The sequence below is a fragment of the Pantherophis guttatus genome, chromosome 1, assembly GCF_059756535.1.
Source record: "Pantherophis guttatus breed Tessera chromosome 1, ASM5975653v1, whole genome shotgun sequence".
NCBI classification, from domain to species: domain Eukaryota; kingdom Metazoa; phylum Chordata; class Lepidosauria; order Squamata; family Colubridae; genus Pantherophis; species Pantherophis guttatus.
Window position 1 is genome coordinate 30,277,339 of NC_142063.1, and position 23,409 is coordinate 30,300,747.

A 23,409-nucleotide genomic window follows, 5' to 3' on the forward strand; every position below is an offset into this window, starting at 1 on the left:
CTTTATACACAAATCTGCTTTCCCTTTCTGATCCATAGAAGCTATTATTAACTATTGAACTACAGGTAGCCTTGGGCTTATTACAATTGGGACTGGAATCTCAGCTGTTGAGTGAAGCAGTCATTAAGCAAGATGCCCCTGTGAGTGCTTACTCAAAGACTGCAATCCCAGTTCTCCAAGTTGCAGGCTTTAAGTGACCACGTGGGTTGCTAAGTGAGGTAAAAGAGCTCTCTGCTGGAGGAGGACAGGCAGGACACCATGCATTGAGGGGAACTCATGTGCTGGGCTGGAGAAATGAAATGGGGGTCACAAAGACCTCTTCATTCTTCCAACCCAATGCATGATTCCATACAGATTGAAAAAAATCCATCCTAAATCGATGGAGTATTTGCAGCATGGGGCGTTTACATCCAAGCCCCAGATACAAGAGAACTCCCTCTGGTTTCTGGGGGCTGGCTGCAAACGTCCTGTGCTGCAAATATACAATACTAACATCCTGCTATGATTTCAGGACAGATCCTTTTCAACCAGCCCCTAGAAACCAGAGGAAGTCCTCCTGGCAGGCAGCAGACGCTTGCAATTTTCCCTGTTGGCTTTCCAATTGACTTTCTAAGGAAGCCAGCAGGGAAGATAGTGAATGGTAGATCACATGATCACGGTATGCATGTCAACCTATTGTAAATGCAAATGGGTTGCCAAATTTCCAGATTGCAATTATATGAACATGGAGGCCCTGCAACAACCATAAATTCAGGCATGGGTTGTATATCCCTTTGCACAGTGCTGTCATAATTTTGAACAGTCACTGAACAAATTAGTCATTAAGCAAGGACTACCTATAAACCAGAAATATGCTTCTAATCTAGTTTCGAGTTCTAAATATGGAAAAACAAACAAGAAATGGAAAAGCCTGAAATATTTAAGAAGTTCAGAGACTTATGAAGTTCAACTCATGCTTTATTAACCCAACATATGAATTAGCTGTTTCAGGCAACTTGGTAAAGGAATGCAAGATGCATTGGAGCTCTGCTTAAATATTAAGTTATTCTCACTTTCTCTTTTGATTTGTTCAATACTGGAATCTGTGATGCTTTTGAGAGAAAAGCAGGGAGGTCTGGTTTGAATTGTCCACATTTAAAAATAGGCTTCTCTCTCTGCTCCTTCAACTTGCGAAGTTCTTTTTCCGCCTTGTAGCGGTGAAGCATGTCTATGCGCTCTTGTTCACGAGTCTTGACTGCAGCATCTAAAATTTAACATATGCGAGTTGAAATCCCACATAAAGTGTGCTATCAAGATTAAAACATATATTGAGTAGCTAGAACAGCAGATGGAAATCAAAAAGAGATAAAAACAATATCCCACAATTAGATACACAAAAAAGAAAGTACACAGAAAGATCTATATTGATATATGTGAAAAATATCTAGCCAATTTAGGTGATTGCAAGTTGAATAGCAAACAGTATCTAAAAAATAAGAAAATTTCAGGCTACTTTAATAATAGCATGATACCCAGAACACGAGAAATAATAATCCCTATCTATGTTGCTCAGGTCAAATGTCAAAATCATGTTCTGGGAATCATGTTTTAACAACACATACATGAAGAATTTTCTCCAGAAGAATTCAAACAAAACGAGTTTGGTGAGAAACAATTAAGAGCTTGGATATATAGCATAGAAGAATAAAAAATTAAAATTAACCATAGCAGATCTCAATTGTCCTAGGGACAAGAATAGAATAAAAAGTGAAATCATTCTACACATTAGACACATAATGTAAGAATTGTTTCAAGAGGAGGTGGCTTTCTTTGTGATAAATATTTAAACAACAAACTGTTAAAAGATGCCACAACTTTGTCAATTCTGCACTGAATGGCACATAAATCCTTTCCAAATTTACAAGCATGTTAACTGTTGATTTTCAAACATCACAGAAAGTAATAAATTTAATTCAAGTGTAGGCTAAAACCAAAAGAGGTTTTAGAAGTACAGAAAGTCCTCAGGCTATGAACCTCTGGCTTATGAACAACTCCTAGATATGAATGGTCTGCCTGCAGTACTTAAAATATGGACAGTTGACTGCCCGTGAGATTCGACTCAAAAAGAGAAAGGCAGGTGCATGCTGGCAAGGACAGCCCCAGTACTACAGGTGGGGAAGCCAGGCAGTTTCTCTCTTTCACACACACATGTGGCATCTCTTTCCTGCACACAGTTGTAGGTACTGCAGGCGAGGAGGCTCTGGCAGCATCACTCGTTCTTGTGCACATGACTGACAAGGAGAGTCTCAATGCTGCAGGTGGGGAGACTATGGCTAAACAGCACAGCACTACCTATTTCTCCAATGCAGCATTTCGAAGGAGAATGGGACAACTTGCCACAGCCGACTTGTTGCGGGAGAGCTCACCATGGCCAACTTGCCACAGGACAATTCACTGCGGTACAATTTAACAATTCCATTTAATTATTTAAAATAATTAAAAAATAGTTTTAATTTTTCCCATCCCCATTTCATTTTGTCCCTCATTTGGCATCCTTTCTTTAATGATTGTATTCCACTATTTCCTGGATATTAGTGTAACTCTTGTCCTGTGGTGAATTGGCCATAGCAAGTTGTCAGCAGCGAGTTGGCAATGGCGAGTAGACCGTGGTGAGTTCCCCGCGGCAAGTTGCCATAGACCCTTTTGAAGAAGCCCTCTTGCATGTCTCCCCATTTGCAGATCCCTGCAATCCCTACCCCACTTGGGGTCTGTGCACACTCTCACCTGTTTTCAGCAGTTCATAGTAAGACAAAGTAACACTTTAGGTACAAATTCAGCTGGAGGACAGACTTAGAAATGAAACTTGTTTTTAACCTGGGGACTTGTTGTATTTAAAAAGATAACAAAATAACTTAATAAATTTAGGAAAGACAACAAAGATAAAGACCGAAAACAAGTCTTGGTTAATATTTAAAAAGCTTTTACTTACTTGGCTTTGGCACACCCCCTTTGCTTTTTCCGCCCAGCTGAGAAGTAGCTTTGTCTCTTGATGGCTGTATGTTCACATCCACTAGTCCAAATTGCCTGCCCTTATTAAATTCCTTGTGTCTATTCTCTTTTTGAATTGTAGACTTTCGGCGAACAAGTTTTGTCTTGAGTGTATCGATGCTCAGATCTTTTTTGTACCGAGTGGCAAAATTAGTAGTCATCTTAATCTAGATATAAAATAAAGGCAAGAAGCATTTTACATTACAGATCTTTGCTGAGCCATCTGAAAATTTTACTGACAAGCAACTTGTTTCTATACATGGTGGTAAATCTATGCAGGTAACAAAAAGCAGAAGGTACCACTGTCATACCCCAAGCAATGTAACTTTTTTCCAGGATGAATTTACATCACTAGTAAAAAGGCTTGATTTAAATCAACTCTATTTAAATCATAATTTTTAAGGAGCAACGGTCATCTCTGTCCCGCAGTGCCTCCTCCTCTAACCCGCTGTTGACTCAGCGACAGTCCCATTCACTTTAACGGGATGGATGGTGATGTGGCAGTGACACAACAAGGTGAGGGATGTCGCAGGCAGTAGGTGAGTGGATGCCCGCTAACAGGCATTGCCATGATAGATCTGAAATGACAGGTGCTCTTTTATATTATAAATATAATATAATATATTATATTATATTTATAAGCTGCTTAGAAGGTTTCATTTTCATTTTTGCTGCTTGCCCTTCCTCCTCACACTTAGAGCCCGGTAGTACAGATACATTTCTCTTCAAATAATCATACCAGTTTGTAGTGTACATAGATTTGAAAACAATGGGATAAAGGAATATTCCTGAACTTTGTTTTATGATTTATCTCATGGTTACTGTGAAATTGTGTAAATGCATCAATGCAGTGCATGTTATCTCAGCTTGCAGAGCTTGGATTCATTAAATGAGTTTACCAAAAATATAAATATTACAGAATATATAGCTCCATACTACATAACTAAGCTCCATTTTCATGCTGAATAAACTAAATTATTAATGTATTTTAAATAGAAAACTATCTTTAAATTTTTAATCCAAAAGCATTTTATTAAAATAAATTTGATACAAATCAAAGAAATCCGATTTAAATTTAAAAAAAATCAGATTTACATTTAAAAAAATCAGATTTTTTTGATTTTAAAAAAATCATCGATTTTTATCCACCCTGCTTTTTTCACAGGATAGTTGCTACATCTTTGATAATGTTAGTTACTATTTTCTATGTACCTCTAACAATCTTTCTGGAATAGGGGAACCAGAAAAGTACACATTACTTCTAAATGCATTTATATCAGGGTGGATAAAAATCAATGATTTTTTTAAAAAAATCAAAAAAATCAGATTTTTTTTATTTAAATTGGATTTTTTTAATTTTTATCGAATTTATTCTAATAAAAAACTTTTGGGGTAAAAATCTATTGTAAGATAGTTTTCTATTTAAGATACATAAATAATTTAGTTTATTCAGCATGAAATGGAGCTTAGTTATGTAGCATGAGGCTGTTTATTCTGCAACACTGGGACTATCGTTGAGTCAACAGTGGGTCAAAGGAATAGCAGAGATGACAGTTGCTCTTTAAAAATTATGATTTAAATTGAGTTGATTTAAATCAAGCCTTTTTACTAGTGATTTAAATCATGATTTAAATTGTGATTTCAATCAACTCGATTTTAATCAAATCCACCCTGATTTATATCATATATGAAGCTTTATACAGGTAGTCTTTATATATGTCTGTGGGGTCTTCGGTGCTCTCTGAGCTTTTACTGCAGATGTTTCATTATCAAACGAGGTAATATCATTAAGAAAACCACCAATCTCAGCACCAAGAATCCCATAGTTCAACCATGAGCTACAAATATTCTCTTCTATCAGTACTATATAGGGCATCAAACACTTCAGAAAGCACGCAAATGGGAGAAATTTGCATGTAGGCACGCTTCCACCAAGGAACTATTTTTTCTGCATGAATGCCTATGACAGCATGCCTAACCCACCAGTCTCAGATACAAACTTCTAATAAACTGCACAGCAAGATGGGAAAATAGCCATCCTGGACAAAAAAATAATACAGCTTATGATCACAGAAGTGCACCTCAGACTGAATAAATATCAGCACCATGGAAAACTTCAAGGAGCATTTAGAAGAGACTATCACACCAGAGCACATTGAAAGACTGACAAGCACAATCAAGACTACTTCCCAGACCCATGCCAGAAAAAGGAAATCTAGAACTGCAAACCAAACTACTCAAAGTAAATCTCAGAATCAAAGAGCCTGAGTGGCGTAGGAGGCTAATGCCTCCTAAGGCAGCATTTAACATCCAGCTGCCTGCAATTACTGCGAGTTCAATTCTCCCCAGGCTCAAGGTTGACTCAGCCTTCCATCCTTTCTAAAGTGAGTAAATTGAGGACCCAGTTTGTGGGGGCAATAAGCTGACTTTGTATAAATATACAAAAGTATGAAGGCTATTGCTTAACGCATTGTAAGCCGCCCTGAGTCTCCGGAGAAGGGCGGCATATAAATCAAATTTAAAAAAAAAAAGAAAAAAAAGAGAGGCCTGGGAGTCTGAATGAGTGGTCAAAGTGTTCAGCCGTCCACTATCTACTGCAGAATACAATATTCTATAGAAAGGCCTCAATTTCCACACAGATGATGCTAATCAATTTGAAGTCTTTATGGAAGCTTTTAAAACCCAGGACTTCTCACAGAGACTCAAGAAAGCATCAGACAAACTATCATATCACAGATCAGAAGGAAAGGGGAATAGAACCCACTCAAAGCAGAGGGCAGAGCAGCCTCAAAAACCTAAAGAAGGACCATTCGATTACCATCCTACCAGCAGACAAAGGCCCAACCACAGTTAGCATGATCAGAGCACAATATATACAAAAAGCCAAAGAATTACGGAAAGACAAAGAAACTTACATCTTAGTGAACATCAATCTAATACAGAAACTAGACCCGTGATGGCGAACTTATGGCACAGGTGCCACAGGTGGCACGTGGAGCCATATATGTGGGCACGCGAGCGTTGGCCTACTCAGCTCCAGCGCGCCGGCCAGCTAATTTTCGGGCCTACCTGAAGTTGGGAAATCGGCTGTTTCCGGCCTCCGGAGGGCCTCCCGGGTGGGGGATAGAAGGCTGTTTTCGCCCTCCCCAGGCTCCAAGAAAGCCTCTGGAGCCTGGGAAGGGCGGAAAACGGGCCTACCAGGCCAAAAGTGGGGGTAGCGTGGGGGGGGGGTCACGCACACATGTGTGTGGGGGGTGGGGTGCATTGAATTATGGGTATGGGCACACGCATGTGCGATCCCCCCGTATGATCCCCACTTTTGGCACGCGACAGCAAAAAGGTTAGCGATCACTGAACTAGACAATTGGATCGAAAGAACTCTTAGTGACCTTACCAAGAAAGGTCAAATCACTAAAGAACAGTGGCAGATGAAAAGCAGTGGATCCATTCCCCATGCTTTTATGGATGCCCCCCAAAACACACAAGCTAGATATACATCTGTGACCAATTGTATCATTATCAATGCACTGATGTTACCTAAGTTTGATAATAAAACATCTGCAAGAGCAGCAAACTCAGAGAACCCCAAGAACCCCAAAGTTCAACCCTGAATTAAAAATATTCTCTTCTATCACTATCAAGTCTGACTGGAGATAACTACCCTAAAGCATCTTCCAGAGCCTCCCTGGACTTTCTGCATAAAAAAAAAAAACCCTCAGTATTTTCAAATACTGTACCTATTCTTACATTTTAAAAAAGTAAAAGCTCAAGATCTAGCAATCTGGTGGCCTGGTGGCTCAGCAGACTAAAAGCATTGTGATTAACACCAGCTGTCTGCAATTACTGTAAGTTTGAATCTCACCAGGCTCAAGGTTGACTCCGCCTTCCATCCTTTCTAAGGTAGGTAAATTGGGGACCCAGTTTGTGGGGGCAATAAGCTGACTTTGTATAAATATACAAAAAGTATGAAGGCTATTGCTTAACGCACTGTAAGCCACCCTGAGTCTCCGGAGAAGGGCGGCATATAAATCAAATTAAAAAAAAAACCTACAGTAATAGAACTGAATGTAAATAGTCTCTTTGTTTTCTAACGTTTTGTCCTATTGCAAAGTAAAATGCAAAACGCATGACTCAAACATCAGAAGAATACAACAGCTGTAGAGCTTATCTAGCTGAGCATCTTGCCTCTCAAGAGCAAAGCAGAATAGACCCCACCAAAAGTGATCTACAGCAATTTAGGTTCAGTGATAAACTGTCTTCAATCCTGGAGGTTCCTTATAGTCTGTAGATAGGGCATTTCTACCTCTCTTAGTATAGCTGGGAATTAAAGCTCTGCTGGGAAATCAATGCCTTTTTCTATGCTACTATATTGGGCTTCAAGGAAACTTTTCATTAATGGCAGGCAATGAATTATAGCAGCCCCTGGGGGAAGATGGGACCGGAGATGTAGCATACCCTATTCCCTAGCAAATCCCTACTTTTCAGCTTAACACCAATGGTGTTAAGAAATATGTTACTTCCCCAGCAGAATGGCATTTACTCTATTTCCTGAAGCCCTTCTACTAGTTTTGGGAGATTTGGTTTTCTTCCTCATATATTTGTGAAAGGTTAAAACAAAGGCAGCCATTACAGAATATATTATAATGCAATCCCAGCATCTCCAGTTGACATAACCAAGGCCACTACAAATGGGATGTTGGCAGTCACAGTGCAACATATCTGGAGGACACTGATGGCTCTGGCTCATAAGCCCTAATAAGTTTAAACCACAATGATGTCGGTCTGGTTTCTTATACCACTAAACACGATCTGTGGTTGTGTTCATAGAAATTGACCAGCACAGCTTCTCCGGGAGGGCTGCTAAGGTTTCTTATAATTCTTTATTTATGCTTTATGGTAACAAAATAGCAACAAAGAGGCATCAATGCTAACTAAACCTTTTATTTTATTAAATGTGTTTGTGGCCCATCTTGTTGCAAGGTAATTCTTAATCAATGCCCATTTCAGCAAGAAATTGAAATTGTTTTTATCTTGCTATTGTTTTGTATAAATGCCTCCAGGCAACAAATCAATATTAATACATTTCTCTTCCTATTTTCCCCACAACAACAACTCTGTGAGGTGGATTGGGTTGAGGGAGTGGCTCAAGGTAAACTCAGCTAACTCTCAGAGGTCTAAGGGAGTACTAGAACTATCTTCTGGTTTCTAGCTTGATGCCTTGAAAAGAACTCAGAGAAGAGCAGCAAAGATGATTAAGGGACTGGAGGCTAAAACATACCAAGAACGGTTGCACAAACTGGGTGTTAAGGATATTGTTGTTGTGTTACCAACCAGCAGAGTGTGGAGCACAGAGAAACGTTGCTGAGAGCAATGAATAAGAGATGTGCAAAGAGATGTGGTTTATCAAGTTTACTTTATAGTGAAAAAACAATCTCATAGTCTTTAAATCAATTCAAGTCTTTGCCAGTTAAATCAGTCCAGTGATACAAAAACTCTTCTTACCACACAAACAATAGTTGGTTAGAATAACAAACTCACTCTGGTTCACAAACCACGATGGTAACAGATCCATCCAACCATGATAGTACAATGGTAGCAACTCCACACACTATGGTAGCTTATCATCAACTGAATACGTTACAGTACCTTTCTTAAATACCTTTACGACCAGTGATTATCTAATTACAGCATGACTCAGCATTACAATGAATCAGCAGTAAAACTTTAAAGTCACACAATACATATTCATATTAAAGTCACAGAACACATATATTGCCTGGACAACTTGTTGGCTCAAACCATATCCTAACATGGGCATGTCTTGTCAACTGAAAAAAAGGACTAAGGGTGAGTTGATTCCAGTGTGGCAATATTTGAGCAGCTGCCACAAAGAAGAGGGGAATCCAACCTATTTTCCAAAGCACTAGAAGGCAAGGCAAGAAACAAAGGATGGAAACTAAGCAAGGAGAGAACCAAACTCGAAATAAGGAGAGAGAAAAAAATCCTGACAGTGAGAACAAGCAACCATTGGCTCGGCTCGCCTTCAGAGGTTGTGTGTGGGTTTCATTGCTGGAGGCTTTTAAGGAGACTGGACGGTCAACTTGTCTGAAATACCGTAGTACAGGGTCTCCTACCTGAGGAGGGGACCGGACTAAAAGACCTACAAAATCCCTTTCAATTCTTGTCCTGTTCAAACTGGAGCCTGAGTGGCATAGGCTAATGCCTCCTAAGGCAGCATTTAACATCCAGCTGCCTGCAATTACTGCGAGTTCGAATCTCGCCAAGGCTCAAGGTTGACTCAGCCTTCCATCCTTTCTAAGGTAGGTGAAATGAGGACCCAGATTGTGGGGGCAATAAGCTGACTTTGTATAAATATACAAAAGTACGAAGGCTATTGCTTAACGCATTGTAAGCCGCCCTGAGTCTCCGGAGAAGGGCGGCATATAAATCAAATAAAACAAAAAAAACTACCAGACCAAACGTCTGCTTCGAAATGCATACAGGTAGATTCAGAAGACTTGGTCTTCCTCCGGCCGGACTCCAAAGCCCATCCCCACCTCCCCCCAACCACGTAACCCCAACCCACATCCATTTCTGAGTCGTCCCTGAGGAACATCGCCATACCTCACGGCCACACGCAACCTCCGCCCTCCGTTGGATCCACGCGCGAGCTCGAACGGCTAATCGACCGAGCAAGGCTTGGGTCAGAACTCCAGTTCAAATTTTTTGCTAACGTTTCCGACTGGTCGTTGAGACAACAATACTGCGTTTTCATTGGCTATATTTTTATATTCTCTGACGTCAGTCCGTCTCCCATCGGAGAGATGTGATTGGATGACGGAGCGGCGCTTTTATTGGTGCCCTAATTAAAAAGTCCAGCCCCCCAAAAGCCCGGATTGGTTCGGAGATTTCATATCTCGATTGTTGCTGCTTCTCCGGTTATGTTATTTCTTTTTTCCCTGGGAGCAGTTGGGCGTCAAGGAAGTGAAGGCGGGAAACGTTACGATACTTGTGTTCAGATGTGACAGTGGCAGTTCTAAACCACACAAGGCAGAGGGAGGGAGTAATAAGTATTGTGGAAAAGTTGCAGCCCTTCAATTTTCCCCTTCTTTAACTGGGGAACACTATTTCAGCTCTGTGGGAGGGTTGTTGGGTTTTTTTCATTTATATTTTTTTTTGCATTTCTTATACTCTTGAGAATTAGCATTTGGGATCGTTCTGATTGCTGGAAAAACAATATTGTTGGGGGCAATATGCTATTTAGTATACTGTCTTTGGTGTAAGCCGCCCAGAGTCCTCGGAGAGTGGGCGGCATAGAAATATTATTATTATTATTAATTAATAATAATAACAACAACACTGTTCAGCCAACCAAGCCAACACTTGGTTCCAATTCTGCTCGATTACTATTAGGGAAACGGATAAGGGCTTTATGATTCCTCGTCAAAGGAATGTCTATGGAGATTCTCAGTCATCCAGGTCATGACTGTCCCAAAGGTGCTTTTTTCAAGAGGCAAATTGGACTTTCAGATTTTTTGAAAAGCCAGAAAGGCCAGTTGCCTCTTGAAAAAAAGCACCTTTGGATCGTCATAGGAATGGCAAGTTTTTTTTTACTTGCTGTTTTGATCGTGCTTACTTATTGCTTGCCCCTCGAAGCTACTTAACGATTGGAACGGCATTTCGTAGACTTCACAAAATAATTACCCCAATTACCTCCCAATTGCTCCCTCAAAACAGATTCTAATAATGATTTTAATAGACTGCAGTAAAAGTTCGTTAAGCCTTTCTTGCCCCGCCTTCTCTTCCACTTGGCTGCTGTTGCGTGCTAAGGAAATCGCAAGGCAACCCGGAAGTGACCAGTGTGAATCCCATCTTCTTGTTTCGTAAATCTATGCTCAGAAAAACCGGGGCTTGACTGGCGTGCCGGGACCGGAACAGGAAGCCGTTGCGGCTTCCTTCTCCCGCGTGGGAAACTCGTGTTACGTTCCGGCTCCCCGCTGTACTGCGAGTTCGGGATTTTTACGTGTCGGGTTTTTTTATTTTATTTTGTTTTTTCTTATTGACGGCGTAACGAGTGGGTAAGTAGAATCTGATGAGCAGATGTCGCTTTTTGGATAGCCAAAGCCGGGGAGGAGAAGTGGGGGCAATGCACCCTGTGCAGATCAACTCGGAAGTTAAGGGAGACCACTCCCAAAGAAGTGTATGAAGTATTGCATGTTAAAAGTGTGTTAAGTATTGCGTGTTACTATTATTTATTATTATTATTTATTGAATTTCTATACCGCCCTACTCCCGAAGGACTCAGGGCGGTGTACAGCCATGAAATAAAACACATAGATATACAAAATTTAAAATACTAGACACAAGGACAGTTTTTCCTCCCATGCTATCACTCTGCTAAACAACTAATTCCCACAACTCTGTCAAACTATCTAAAAAGGCAGTATTACCATCATTCTCATCTTCCCTATTACATATCTCCTTATCTTCTTATGACTATAACTTTGTTGCTTATCACTATTGTTTGTATGTACATCGAGAGCTTACGCACCGGAAACAAATTTCTTGGGTGTCTAATCACACTTGGCCAATAAAGAATTCTAATTCTAATGTCTAAAACCGTGCTTCAAAATCTTCTCAAGTAAGACTTGGTGCATGTATTTTCTTCCTTCACTTTAACTTATCCTATCCCTTCTTACCTATATAAAATCTCTTAAATTGTGAACTGTAGGTAAAACGTGGAGCTTTTTCACGAGGTTCTGGTGCGTCCTTACAAAACTGTCAGCTGCATTGGTAGAAATCTGATATCTTCTTGAACCGGGTTTATTAGTTGTGAGCAGCAGCTATTTTTTATTTATTTTTTAAATGTGTTTGTATTCCTGAATGTAGAACAGCTTGGTCTTTTAGAGGCATGTGTTGTAGTGTGTAAAAAATAAGTTAAATGTGTTTCTCCCCTTGAGGCAATCGAAGAGACGAACATGGTGCGTAAACTGAAATTTCATGAGGAGAAGCTTCTCAAGAAGCTAGATTTGGTGAACTGGGAAGCTGCATCAGGCAATCTAGCTGAGCTGCGTGTGCTTCGTCGTTTCCGTATACAGCGGAGGGAAGATTACACTCGCTACAATCAGCTTAGTCGGGCTGTTCGGGAACTAGCACGCCGGATCAGAGACCTGGGTGATGTACCAGAATCAGCAGGTTTCCGCGCTAGAAGCACTGCTGCTCTTCTGGACAAACTTTATGCCATGGGTGTGGTACCCACTAAGAGCTCTCTTGAGCAGTGTGATCGAGTCTCAGCCTCTTCCTTCTGCCGTCGCCGTTTGCCTTGTCTGCTCATAAAGCTCCGTATGGCACAAAACTTGAAATCTGCTGTGACCTTTGTGGAGCAGGGGCATATCCGGGTAGGACCAGAAGTTGTAACAGACCCTGCATTCCTGGTGACCAGGGCCATGGAGGACTTTATTACCTGGACTGATTCCTCTCGCATCCGACAACATGTACTCAACTACAATCAGGAACGGGATGATTTTGACTTCATTTCTTAAGAACAACTTTTCTTTGATTAACCATTTGCGTGATTACACCTTAAATATTTAATTCAGTTGGCTTCAGGAGGTGTCCTACTAGTACATTTCTGTCTTATTTGTTTTGCTTGTTTAGTTGTGCAAACGGTATATAGTTGTATACAGACTATAAACCAAGCCACACTCTTTTGCGATCAGGTGCAATTTTTATAACTGCATGATTAGGGTTTCTATCAGAAGTGAGGACAACAATCTCATATGGGCATCTTGCAAAACATCCTGTGTGTTCCTTTTTATTGATTTCATTTTGGATCACAGTGAAGATTAATACCATAATTGGATTGCATCTGACCTCTTCCCAAAAGATGGTATCAAAACTTGTTCCATCTAGAATGCTTTAATTAAAACAGACTTTATTATTCCCTTTTGATCAAGATTTGGATGGCTGCCTACAGCAAATCTATGCAGTCATTATTTTAAGATTTATTTTTTTCTTGGCATCTCAACAACTTTATATTCTGTTTGTTTCTATAGTAACATGTTCTCTATTAGTGTACAAGCTGTTATGCCAATGTTAAATTGTTGGCTAGAACTTAAGGTTTTGAACTGGATATTGACTGTACATCTTTATCTTATCCATAGCATCTACAATAATGGAAAGAAATTTACTCTGATCATGATTATAATATTGTGTAATACCTCAAAACATTAATTTTGAGTTCAGTTTTGGAGCATAAAGCTATTTAAAATCTTTGTGTTCTCTGTAAAGATTTTTTGCTTATAGATGGCCTTGCTGCTGTTTGTTCATATATATATTAAAATCCTGTTTCTTTTCATTGTTATATACAGTTCTCCTATCTGCTCTGAAACAAGAAGGAAGTTTTAAGTTATTTCCTAACTGCACATTACCTGTAGTTATTGAGATGCAGTTGACAATGAGAACTTTTGCCCTAGAGCAGCTGACTCCAACCTTTCTGGCTCGGTGATCCAACCGGGAGGGGCTGGGGGAGAGAAGCAAGTATGTGCAACTCTATTTGCACTCACACAAATGGAGTAAGCACATAAGTGCCCACTGTTGCACAAGTGGAACTTCGCATGCGAGCGCCTGCCACTTGGACAAATGGAGATGCATGTGCACTCGCCCACTGCTTGTGCGATCCAGTTCCAAACAGGCCATAGCCAGTTCTGAATGGCCCATGGAGATGGGGAAGGGATGGTTCTATGCGAGGGGCCGCCACTCACACATGGAGTTTTGCGCATGAGCGCGAGTGCCTGCAACTCTCACAAATGGAGCTGCACACATGCGCACGTACTCACTCTTCACTCATGTGGCCCGGTTCTAAATGGGCCACAGCCTGGCCAGGGGGTTGGGGACCCACGTCCTAGAGAACATGTGTAATTATTCCTAGATGAAAACAAATCATTTGCAGAAAGCATTAAGAAAGGCATTTTTTCCTTAAAGGTAATTGAATTGAATAGTATATTAAGGGTGTGTTTTTACACAATATGCTAAGCCATTTTTTATTGAAAAATTAGAGCTGGTTGGATTAACACTTAAGATTGATTGCTTAGAGCAGGGATCCCCAAACTCTTCATCTCATCAACACCTTTATGAACTTTGAGTTTGTTCATCAACCCTCAAACATGAAAATATATATTAAAAATGATATTGAAAATATGAAAATAATAAATGCTACTTTAATAACCACTGGGGAGGTCAATATTGATCACATTTATTTATCAAATTTAGGTACCCCCCCCCCCTTGCTACCTAGGTGACTGGACAGATTCCAGATAAAGATCATAAAATCATATAAAAAGGTACAATTAAAATACACAAAAAACAGGATAAGGAACAAGAAAAAAATAAAAGTTAAAAGATAAGTTAAAAGGCGGAGGAAGCACGCTCAAGGCATCAACCATACTCAAGGCCACATGGTGTTCCTGGATGCCCACACACAAGGAAGGCCAGGAAAACTGGCCCAATCTCACCTCCAGGAGGATGACATTTCATAAAGTGGAAGCAACAGCAGAGGTTATTTTCCTAGATCCCATTATTCAAAGTTACATGTGTATGTATCTGTGTGTTTCTGCCCAAATTGAACAATGCAACTCAGGACAGCTCACAAGAAATAACCAAATTAAAACAGTAATCAAGAATAAATAGTAACACTAGGTGACCTGGCTCACATTCATATTCTCTCTTGATGGGAACTACTCATATTGACCCCAATGTTTGGGGAAATAAGTTTTTATGGCCTTTTCGGAAAGAGTTATTTAAGGGAAAAGTATCCCATATGAAAGAAGGTAAAGTCTACTAAAGATAATCAGAAATAACAGTAAATCAGTAGAATGTTGGCAAGTAATTTATTTGGATTATTGTATGAAGAAATGTTAAGACTGCAAAGAAACTAATGAAATCTTGACAGCTATTTTTTATTATAGGAGTTGTTGAGCCTGAATTGGTTGCTTAGATTTGTTTGAATGACTGAGGTGTCTTTGAATGAATGAATGAATGCTTTATTCTTTTTAAAAAGGGAGAATGAGATACTGAGGAATTGTGGCAAATATTGATACCAATAGATGAGATTCTTAAAGTTACTACGGAAACAAATTGAAAATAAAAAAAACTGAAAAATATACAAAGTGAAATATATAGTTAGTGATCTACTAAATATGTTGTATATCCCTGTAAAACTGGCCAATTTAAAGCCACCTTAATTTTAAAACATGCAACCATGGGTAAAAAGTAATGCATCTATGCATTTGTTGAGTGGAATGAATGTCAAAAGAAGCTAGAAGCTAGAATGAATGTCAAAAGAAGCTATTAGAATAGAATAGAATAGAATAATAGAATAGAATAGAATAGAATAGAATAGAATAGAATAGAATAGAATAGAATAGAATAGAATAGAATAGAATAGAACAACAGAGTTGAAAGGGACCTTGGAGGTCTTCTAGTCCAGCCCCCTGCCTAGGCAAGAAACCCTACACTACTTCAGATGGTTATCCAACATCTTAAAAACTTCCAGTATTGGAGCATTCACAACTTCTGGAGGCAAGTTGTTCCACTGATTAATTGTTCTAATTTGTCAGGAAATTTCTCCTTAGTTCTAAGTTGCTTCTCTCCTTGATTAGTTCCACCCATTGCTTCTTGTCCTACCCTCAGGTGCTTTGGAGAATAGCTTGACACTCTCTTCTTTGTGGCAGCCCCTGAGATATTGGAACACTGCTATCATGTGTCCCCTAGTCCTTCTTTTCATTAAACTAGACATACCCAGTTCCTGCAACTGTTCTTCATATGTTTATGAAGACTATTTTGTTTCATTGGTCTGAAAGGTATGGGTAGATATGTCAAAAGAAACAAAGTTGAATACAGTGGAATGTGTTCCTTAAGAATGTGTAGGTTAAAACAAGAAGTAGCAAGTGATGAATGAATATAAGCTGAATGTAAATGAGAGTGACCAATGCTGTGACAGTCCTGCAGTTGTCATGTCGTCTATTTTGTATATCTCTGGAGATATGCAAAAACAAAAAAGGGTATTAGGCTGGTAAAATCTTAAATCACAGGAACTTTGGGAAACAAAAGGGGAAGAGAACTTAAGGGAGATATATACTGGCTGACATCTAAGAGACTGACAGCAGCTCTGGCTGTTGAAGATGAATTGCTGGCTTTAGTAACTGGTAGAACTGGTTAATCTAAAATGGACATGACAGTATTATACTGCTGAAACTTCGTTTTGTTCTTAGGATGGTAAAATTCATCTAAAGCGGAGAAGGGCATCATTTGGGAAATGTTGTGGATGGCAAATAAGAGGAAGTATAGTAGGACCTTGTCTAACCTTTGTAAATGATCCCACAGAGTTTAGTGATAGAAGGGAAGGCTTTACCAACCGGAGAAAAGCCAACTGGTAATTTGACTAACAGAGGGAAAATTGGCTCCTCCTTAATTCTGGATAGTGGTAGCATTAGTACAATACTAGTATTTACAAACACAGAGGGATACGTTTATTTTATTATCATATTAACAGAATAACAGAATTGGAAGGGAGCTTGGAGGTCATCTATCTAGTCCAAGTCCTGCTCAAGCAGGAGACCCTATATTCATGATGGCGAACCTATGGCATGCGTGCCAGAGGTGGCACGCAGAGCCCTCTCTGTGGGCACGCGTGCTGTCACTAACTGGTCTTCTAGTTTCCGGCACACACATGTGCACCGGTTGGTCTTCGTGCGTGTGCTGGAAGCCCAAAGACCAGCTGGCAGGTACATGCATGCACTGGCCAGCTGGTTTTCGGGTTTCTGGTGCTCTGGTACTCCGACATGCATGTTCCAGTTTGGGCATTCGGTGCCGAATATGTTCACCATCACTGCCCTATATTATTCCTGACAAATGGCTGTTCAATCCGTTGTTAAAAATCTCCAGTGATGAAGACAACTTTCGGAGACAAGCTATTCCACTGCTTACTTTTATTATTATTAATAATAAATTATATATACATTTAATAAATACATAGTATTATTTACATATTGCCCAACTGGCAATGACTAGGTACATATATACTGAGCTAATGGTATATGTTGCAAATATAGACATGCTTAGAGAACCTTAGATTACACTACTGTATTCAGGCAACACTCCAGTTACAATGCCTTTTTAGATCTCAGGCCAAAGCCTCATTCCATTTGCTGGTTCTTACAAGTAAAAGCGGTTAAAGAAGGTAAGAGAGTCTAGGCTTGGATGATATAGCTATAATTAACTTTGCAGAGGAATGTTATCTGTTTGCTTAATAAAGGGGGGGGGACAAAGTAGTGTGTAATATTTTATGGTTTTCTGTCAAAACTATGCTCAGAGATAACTTCGGTTGCAAGTACAAATTTGGTTATACATATAAAGTGAAACAGGATCAAACTGCAAAACTAATGTACAAAAGAACAGTAAATAGATTAAAAGGAAGACAGATTGAGAAAGTTCTGGTTGGATGGAGTTGAGAGTTCAAAAGGTGAAAAGCTTAGAGAACAAAAACTGAGGTGTGAAGCAATATATGAACATGACAGAAGCAAGGATAGAAAGGTGTAAGAGATATCTTCAAACAAAAACCATTTTTTTCAGCAATGCGGTAACAGACCTTGTACTAAGCAGGGAGATAGATTTATCAGTGTCCCCCAACCTTTTTGTCACCAGGACCTGGAAATAATGGGGTGGGAGGGGGGAATGGTTTCAGTTTTGCTCACTTTCCCCCGCCACTCACCTCCAGTTGTGTGGTCCAGTTCCTAACAAGTCAGGGACCAGTCCCGGTCCCGGTCCATGGCTCAGGGGTAGGGGTAGGGGACCCATGGATTAAATGACTTTTTTATTCCTTCCAACTCTATAATTCTATGAATTTTAAGAAATTTATTAAAAATTTATACATAAAACTGTATATTTATTATTGGTGCTTAATTTGAAGTTGCTTTCTCTGATAGGCACAGATTAAATTATTTTTGTGATACCTTCCAATTCTATAATGCTATGAATTGTAGCAAATTTATTTAAAAATTATCTGCAGATAATTTGTTTTTGTATATATTTGTTATTGGTGCTTACTTCAAGTTGTTTTCTCTGTAGGAACAGCTTAGGTGAGACAAGCTTGTTCTATAATAGATCATGAGCATTGTCATTTAAAGTGTTGTCATTTTTCAACTTCAACCAGAGAACTAGTGAAGACTACTGTTCCTTATTCAGTGAACAGGTAAGCCCCAAAACTATTGGTACAATGCCTGTGAGGTAACTCAAGTCCAATAACTGTGTTTGCTTGACCTTCACATGTACAGATGACAAAGGAACCCTAACTGAAGTTCTCTTATTCAGATTTTTTATCTGCCAGAAAAATGCATTTAACAAGAACCTTTGAAGAATTAAATGGTACAATAGAAGAAGTTGTTGTTTAAAACATCTATCTCAACTTTCTGCAAAACACTTTCAACATGGATTTCTAGAGGGCAGGCATTGTGGCATAGAAGGCATTTTTCCTGGGCTCCAATAGATGGCACTGTTGAATTGAGGGGAACCAAAGAATGCCAACTCTCTGCCAGCTTTTACTGGATGGGCAGACACCATGGAAGATGGGTGATTCCTCAAATTCCTTGGCCCATTTTATCTATATAAATGTTTAGATAGATATAGAGATAGATTAGATAGATGGATGGATGGATGGAAGGAAGGATAGGATAGGATAGGATAGGATAGGATTAGGTAGGTAGGTAGGTAGGTAGGTAGGTAGATAGAAGATTTATTAGCTGTATACAGGCCAAAACCTTTAGATTTCTTCAGAAAAGTCTGATTCAAATGACTGAGTAGTAGCTTCCATTTGGAGTATGGTAAAAGAAGACTGATTTCACAACTACAGAATGTAAATATCAAATGTTTCACCTTAATTTTTTTTTTAAAAAAAGCATACATGTAGATTGAATTGATCAGAAGGAATGTGGATACAGTAATTGAAAAATAAAGAAGGTATGATTAGGAACATGAAATTCCACATTAAACTATAATCTGGTTTGCCTGGTTCATATAAAGTCTGAAAGCAGGAAATCCAATTAAGTAGCTTTACAAACCATGTACTAACCATGATATGTCAATCCAGCCACTATAGCTTCTGTCTTCTCCAATGCTATTCCTTTAGTTTTCTAAATTGTTCAGTGAGAGGCTTTTCTCAGTTCTCTTCATATCCCTTGATTGGCAAATCTGCCACCTTGAAAAATTGGGGCAGCATCTGCAGCCAATCATTTTTCTCATTAAAACAAACACCATAGTAATAAAGGGGGGGGGTGTTATTCAGCAGTTAAAAACCTTGAGTAGTGCTGTAATTAAATCTCCTGTCCACACAGAAACAACAGTGATATTTTCATTTATCTCTGGAAAGATCATAAAAGAGAGATGGGCCTACTGATAGGAGAAAAATATACAACATTTTTTATTTTGAATAATGGTATGTGAATCCCTGGCAATGCAAGGAGGCTGGTAACATGCTGGATTTAAGCTTATGTTTTTTTTAAAAAAGATGTTATCACTCTGCCATTAAAGTTAGCATTACACTTCTAAAAAAACAAGCAACCCACCTTTAATAGGCTACACCAAGATAAGATTCAAGTGAAGGCATGAAGAATCCTTTAGTTGTACATTTTTAAAATAAATCCACCTTTCCCTAAGTTTAATTGTATTGTCTTGTTTATTTGTGTTCATTTTGGTGTTTGGGTTTTTTTAGGGGAGGTGTATACATTAAGAATACATTCAAGGGAGATGCTTGTAAAAACTATAGGAGCCCCTGCTTTTTTTTTTTTTTTTTTAAAAAGTACAGTATTAGGTTGTCCCAAAATGAACATATTGAATTAAAAAAAAACATGGCAGGTACCTGACTTTAAAAAGGTGTAAACCTGGATCTAATTCTGCGTGTAATGTTAAACGAAGCCAAACTGGTAGCAACAAAGGCCGACACCTGGCTTTTTTAAGCGAAGGTGCTACCAGCCTGCTCTACCGCTGGCATTTTGCTATATGTATTCATGTCGTAAAAAAACATGGCTTTTGTGCTTCTGCTGCCGCTGGAGGTGGCGGTGGGGGAGCGGTGTATATACGGCGGCTTCAACTTTGGCGCACGGCCTGAAATTCACTCAGAAGTGGGCGGCTGGTCCGCCGGTTCCTGGCACGGCGGAGGAAGGCGAGCGGGCGGAGAAAGCCGCCGGGGTCAAAAAGGGCCTCCTCGCCTGGCCCGGCGCCAATCGAGGGCTTTCGGGCGGTTCCGAGCTCGGCATCGCGGCTCCGCCTCGGGCCTGGATTGGCGAGAGGCCTCGGCGGAGGCTCCTCCCCGCCGAGTTGGGGCCGAGCGAGGGAAGGGGCAAGAGGAGACGTCGGCAAAAGGAACCGCGGCGGGAGACGGCGGGAGGCCCCGGGAGCTTGCCGCTCGGTTCGCCTCCTCGTTAGGTAAGGCACCCGCAGGCCCCTTTAGAAACGGCCGGCGCCGCAGTCGCCTGGACCCAGCTGCCTCCCTTCTCGTTCCGGTGGGGCCCGGGGGAGTCCCCTTTCTCCACGGCTGATGCTCGCGAGGGGCTTCCCGGCCATCATTCAAGGACACATTTCGGAAGAAGCAGCCTCGGAGACCTGCTCCCTCTCCCTCCGCCCCTCTCCGCGGGTCTATTTGGGAGAATGGCCGTGCGAGTTTTCCAATATCTCAGAGGCTGGAGGGGGAAATGATGAGTTTAGGAGCAGGAGGACCCCTCTCCACTCCAGTGTGGGGAAATTGAGGGTGGGGACTCCTTCGTCTACCATTCAGAGTTAGGGATTTGAATTCCCCCCCCCACCATATCCGAAGGTTGGTGGAAGGGGAGAAGTGGAAGGGATAGGAAGGAAAATAATGCTATGTAAAACCGAGATCGGTTTTTGGGTTCCTGCTTCTGAAAGAGACCTTCTCTCTGGATGAGAGATGAAGGTCCTCCATGTTTAGGTTTTGCTTTTAAGATGTTGGCTGCGTTTGCTTTCACAGTTGAAAAAGGCGGCTCAACCTTCTGGTTTTTTTGTGGTTTTTTTTTTAAGCCCAAAGGGGTCTTCTCTAACATTTTATCATGCAGGAGGAAGTGGGGATGCTGCTCTTGCTTGCAAGATTTGGAAGTATCATTTGATATTGGGAAATACTGGTGTAAGGGATCTGTGCCTGGGCTTTGGAATAACAATTCGTTTCAACCATAATTAAGATTTTCCCAAACCTTAGAATCGAAATTTAGCTAGAGCGGACTGTTATCTGCTCCACTGCAATAATTACAAGACCTACCATTACAAGACATGCAGGGTTGGAATCCCAGCCAAATGAATTTGTAAAATCTAGCAAAATGATTGGCTAGCTGTATTATAAGGGCTTCTGTCTGTGATTTTTGAACTTACAGTATTATTATTTTTCTGTGTCTGTGTTTCCAGAATGTGGAAGAAACTGGTGCATCTTTGCACCTTAGGGAATAGCTTCAGTGTGTAGGAGAGATGCACTTATCTAGGCACTCTCTTAGACCTACAGGTAAAATCAAATACATGTGTCATCAATTTCATTCCAAATGGAAGACTTAAGAATTGATTTTTTAAAATCTCAGTTCAACTTTCCTACATGTTGGATTTCTTCTTTCCCCCCACATCTTTTAGTAGAGTTTATGTCAGCTGTTGAAAAATCAGCTTTAAACCAGAATTGCAATTGAATGTGGTGGTGGAGGAAAAATGGGAATTATAAGTCAGTCTAAAAGTCTGGTGGTGGTTAATGTTTGCTCTTGTCCATAATAATGGCAGCTCTTATTTTTGATTGGGTTTATATGCATGAATAATAGTATGATGCTAGAACCAGTTTCTTGATTCTTCTGAACGAATGACTTTCTCATTTCCTGTGTGGTTGCAAGATTTATAAGATTGCTTTTCGATTTTACTTATACATTTATTTACACAGGGAATGGATTACGTGGCTCTAGGGTAGCATTCAAGTCTTGGTTTAATTCCAAAAGTCCTCTGCAATAGAATTGGTCAGACTTCTGATGAGAGCTGTTTGTCCCTTCTCCACAACCTGTAGTTTGAGAGAGAAAGGATATTAAAAAAAATGAGAGAAAAAAAGAATAAAGGGGTGTCAGAGGGGTGTCATTTTGGATTGTGGCTTCTATATTGCTTGCTTCAATATTGCCCATGGTTCCCTGTAGTTTTTGTGTAATGCAGCCCTTGACAGAAAAAAAGTAGCTTACCCCTGCTTTAAAGCTATATAAATGCAAACCTTCAGGAAAGCTTAGTGTGCAATGAAAAACCTATCTTCACATTTCTGCTTCTGTTGAGCAAACTTCAGCCATTCATCTTTTAAAATGCTCCAGCTATTACTGCCATTGCTTACTTTTAAATACAGTTTTTTCTTCAAGCAGTGATAGCACAGTTTTCTTATTTGTTCCTTTTCTGTCATACGAGCATTTATATCACTTTTTACTGGGAAGCAATGATGAAAATCTAGTGAAATTGACAAATACTATCAATTAGATATTATAGTCAATGACAGTTTCAGCTTCTCGTTTTTGAATCTGTATCGTAGCCTTCCTTAATGCCCTTCAGATATATTGGACTGCAGCTTCTGTAAGTGTCATTCAGCATGGTAATAGACAATGGGAGTGAGATATTTGATATTAAAACAGTCTTTGGGAATCATACAGTAGTAAGGAGTAAACAATCTGCAACCATCACATTCTATATAAGCCACTCTGGTAACATCCAGTTTATTTCCATTTGGAGATAGAACAGAAAATATGTAACAAAGATTTAATTTTTAAGAGAGGACCCTGGATATTAAAATGTTGCCAATTCTGCGTTAAGGTTCAGATTTACCTTGGTAATGAAGTGGTTACTATTATGTATCATCATGGAGATATATCTCAAGGTGACACCAAAACAACTCAAAAATTCAAAAGCTCTTAATAAAACACCTTAAAAACCCTAAACAGTCTTTCTGGTTTTTCTTCATATAAACAACAACAGTATAACATGCAATACCTGCAGTGCCATCATCCAGATTAAGCTTCAGTATTTCATTTTGTTGAATGTCTAAACTTTGTCTTGCATGTTTAGACATCTATAAACTATTTAGTTCCACCTAACTTTGGAATGATGTTGTGTAGCGATTTGTGGTGGTATGGTGCCTCTATGACTTGGGAACCATAGTTTATAGATAAGCAATGTTTTCTTTAAATGCAATATATTAATGCAATAGATATTAAAAGTAGTTCGTGGGTTTTCCCTGCTTTTGCGAGTGTTTTGTTGCCTTCCTTTCCTCTGTCTCACTGTTGTACAATGACAGTTACATAAAGAGGGTATTGTGAAATT

At 39.8% G+C, this 23,409-nt stretch overlaps 3 protein-coding genes across 5 annotated transcripts in view; 2 read left to right on the forward strand and 1 right to left on the reverse strand.

Annotated features, from left to right (window-relative positions):
* Nucleotides 1-9,689, reverse strand: part of DLGAP5 (DLG associated protein 5) — a 31,639-nt gene extending 21,950 nt beyond the window's left edge. For both annotated transcript variants that reach the window (XM_087895276.1, XM_034433426.3), the window contains exons 1-3: nucleotides 9,652-9,689; nucleotides 2,969-3,194; nucleotides 1,053-1,243 (exon numbers count right to left, since the gene is read on the reverse strand). In XM_087895276.1, the coding sequence (XP_087751402.1) occupies nucleotides 1,053-1,243; nucleotides 2,969-3,188 (411 nt within the window). In that variant the 5' untranslated portion in view covers nucleotides 3,189-3,194; nucleotides 9,652-9,689. The remainder of the gene's footprint in view (nucleotides 1-1,052; nucleotides 1,244-2,968; nucleotides 3,195-9,651) is intronic.
* Nucleotides 9,690-9,964: 275 nt separating this feature from the next.
* Nucleotides 9,965-13,390, forward strand: IMP3 (IMP U3 small nucleolar ribonucleoprotein 3). The gene is made up of 2 exons (XM_034433428.3): nucleotides 9,965-11,105; nucleotides 11,988-13,390. Exon 2 carries the CDS (start codon nucleotides 12,006-12,008, stop codon nucleotides 12,567-12,569), a length of 564 nt encoding a protein of 187 aa, XP_034289319.1. The 5' UTR covers nucleotides 9,965-11,105; nucleotides 11,988-12,005; the 3' UTR covers nucleotides 12,570-13,390.
* A 6,694-nt stretch (nucleotides 13,391-20,084) lies between these two features.
* FBXO34 (F-box protein 34) overlaps nucleotides 20,085-23,409 on the forward strand; it is a 76,989-nt gene continuing 73,664 nt past the window's right edge. The window contains exon 1 of one of the 2 annotated variants that reach the window (XM_034433429.3): nucleotides 20,085-20,505. The gene's annotated coding sequence lies outside the window, so the exon portion shown is untranslated. The remainder of the gene's footprint in view (nucleotides 20,506-23,409) is intronic. The other variant, XM_034433431.3, reaches the window with a different exon arrangement.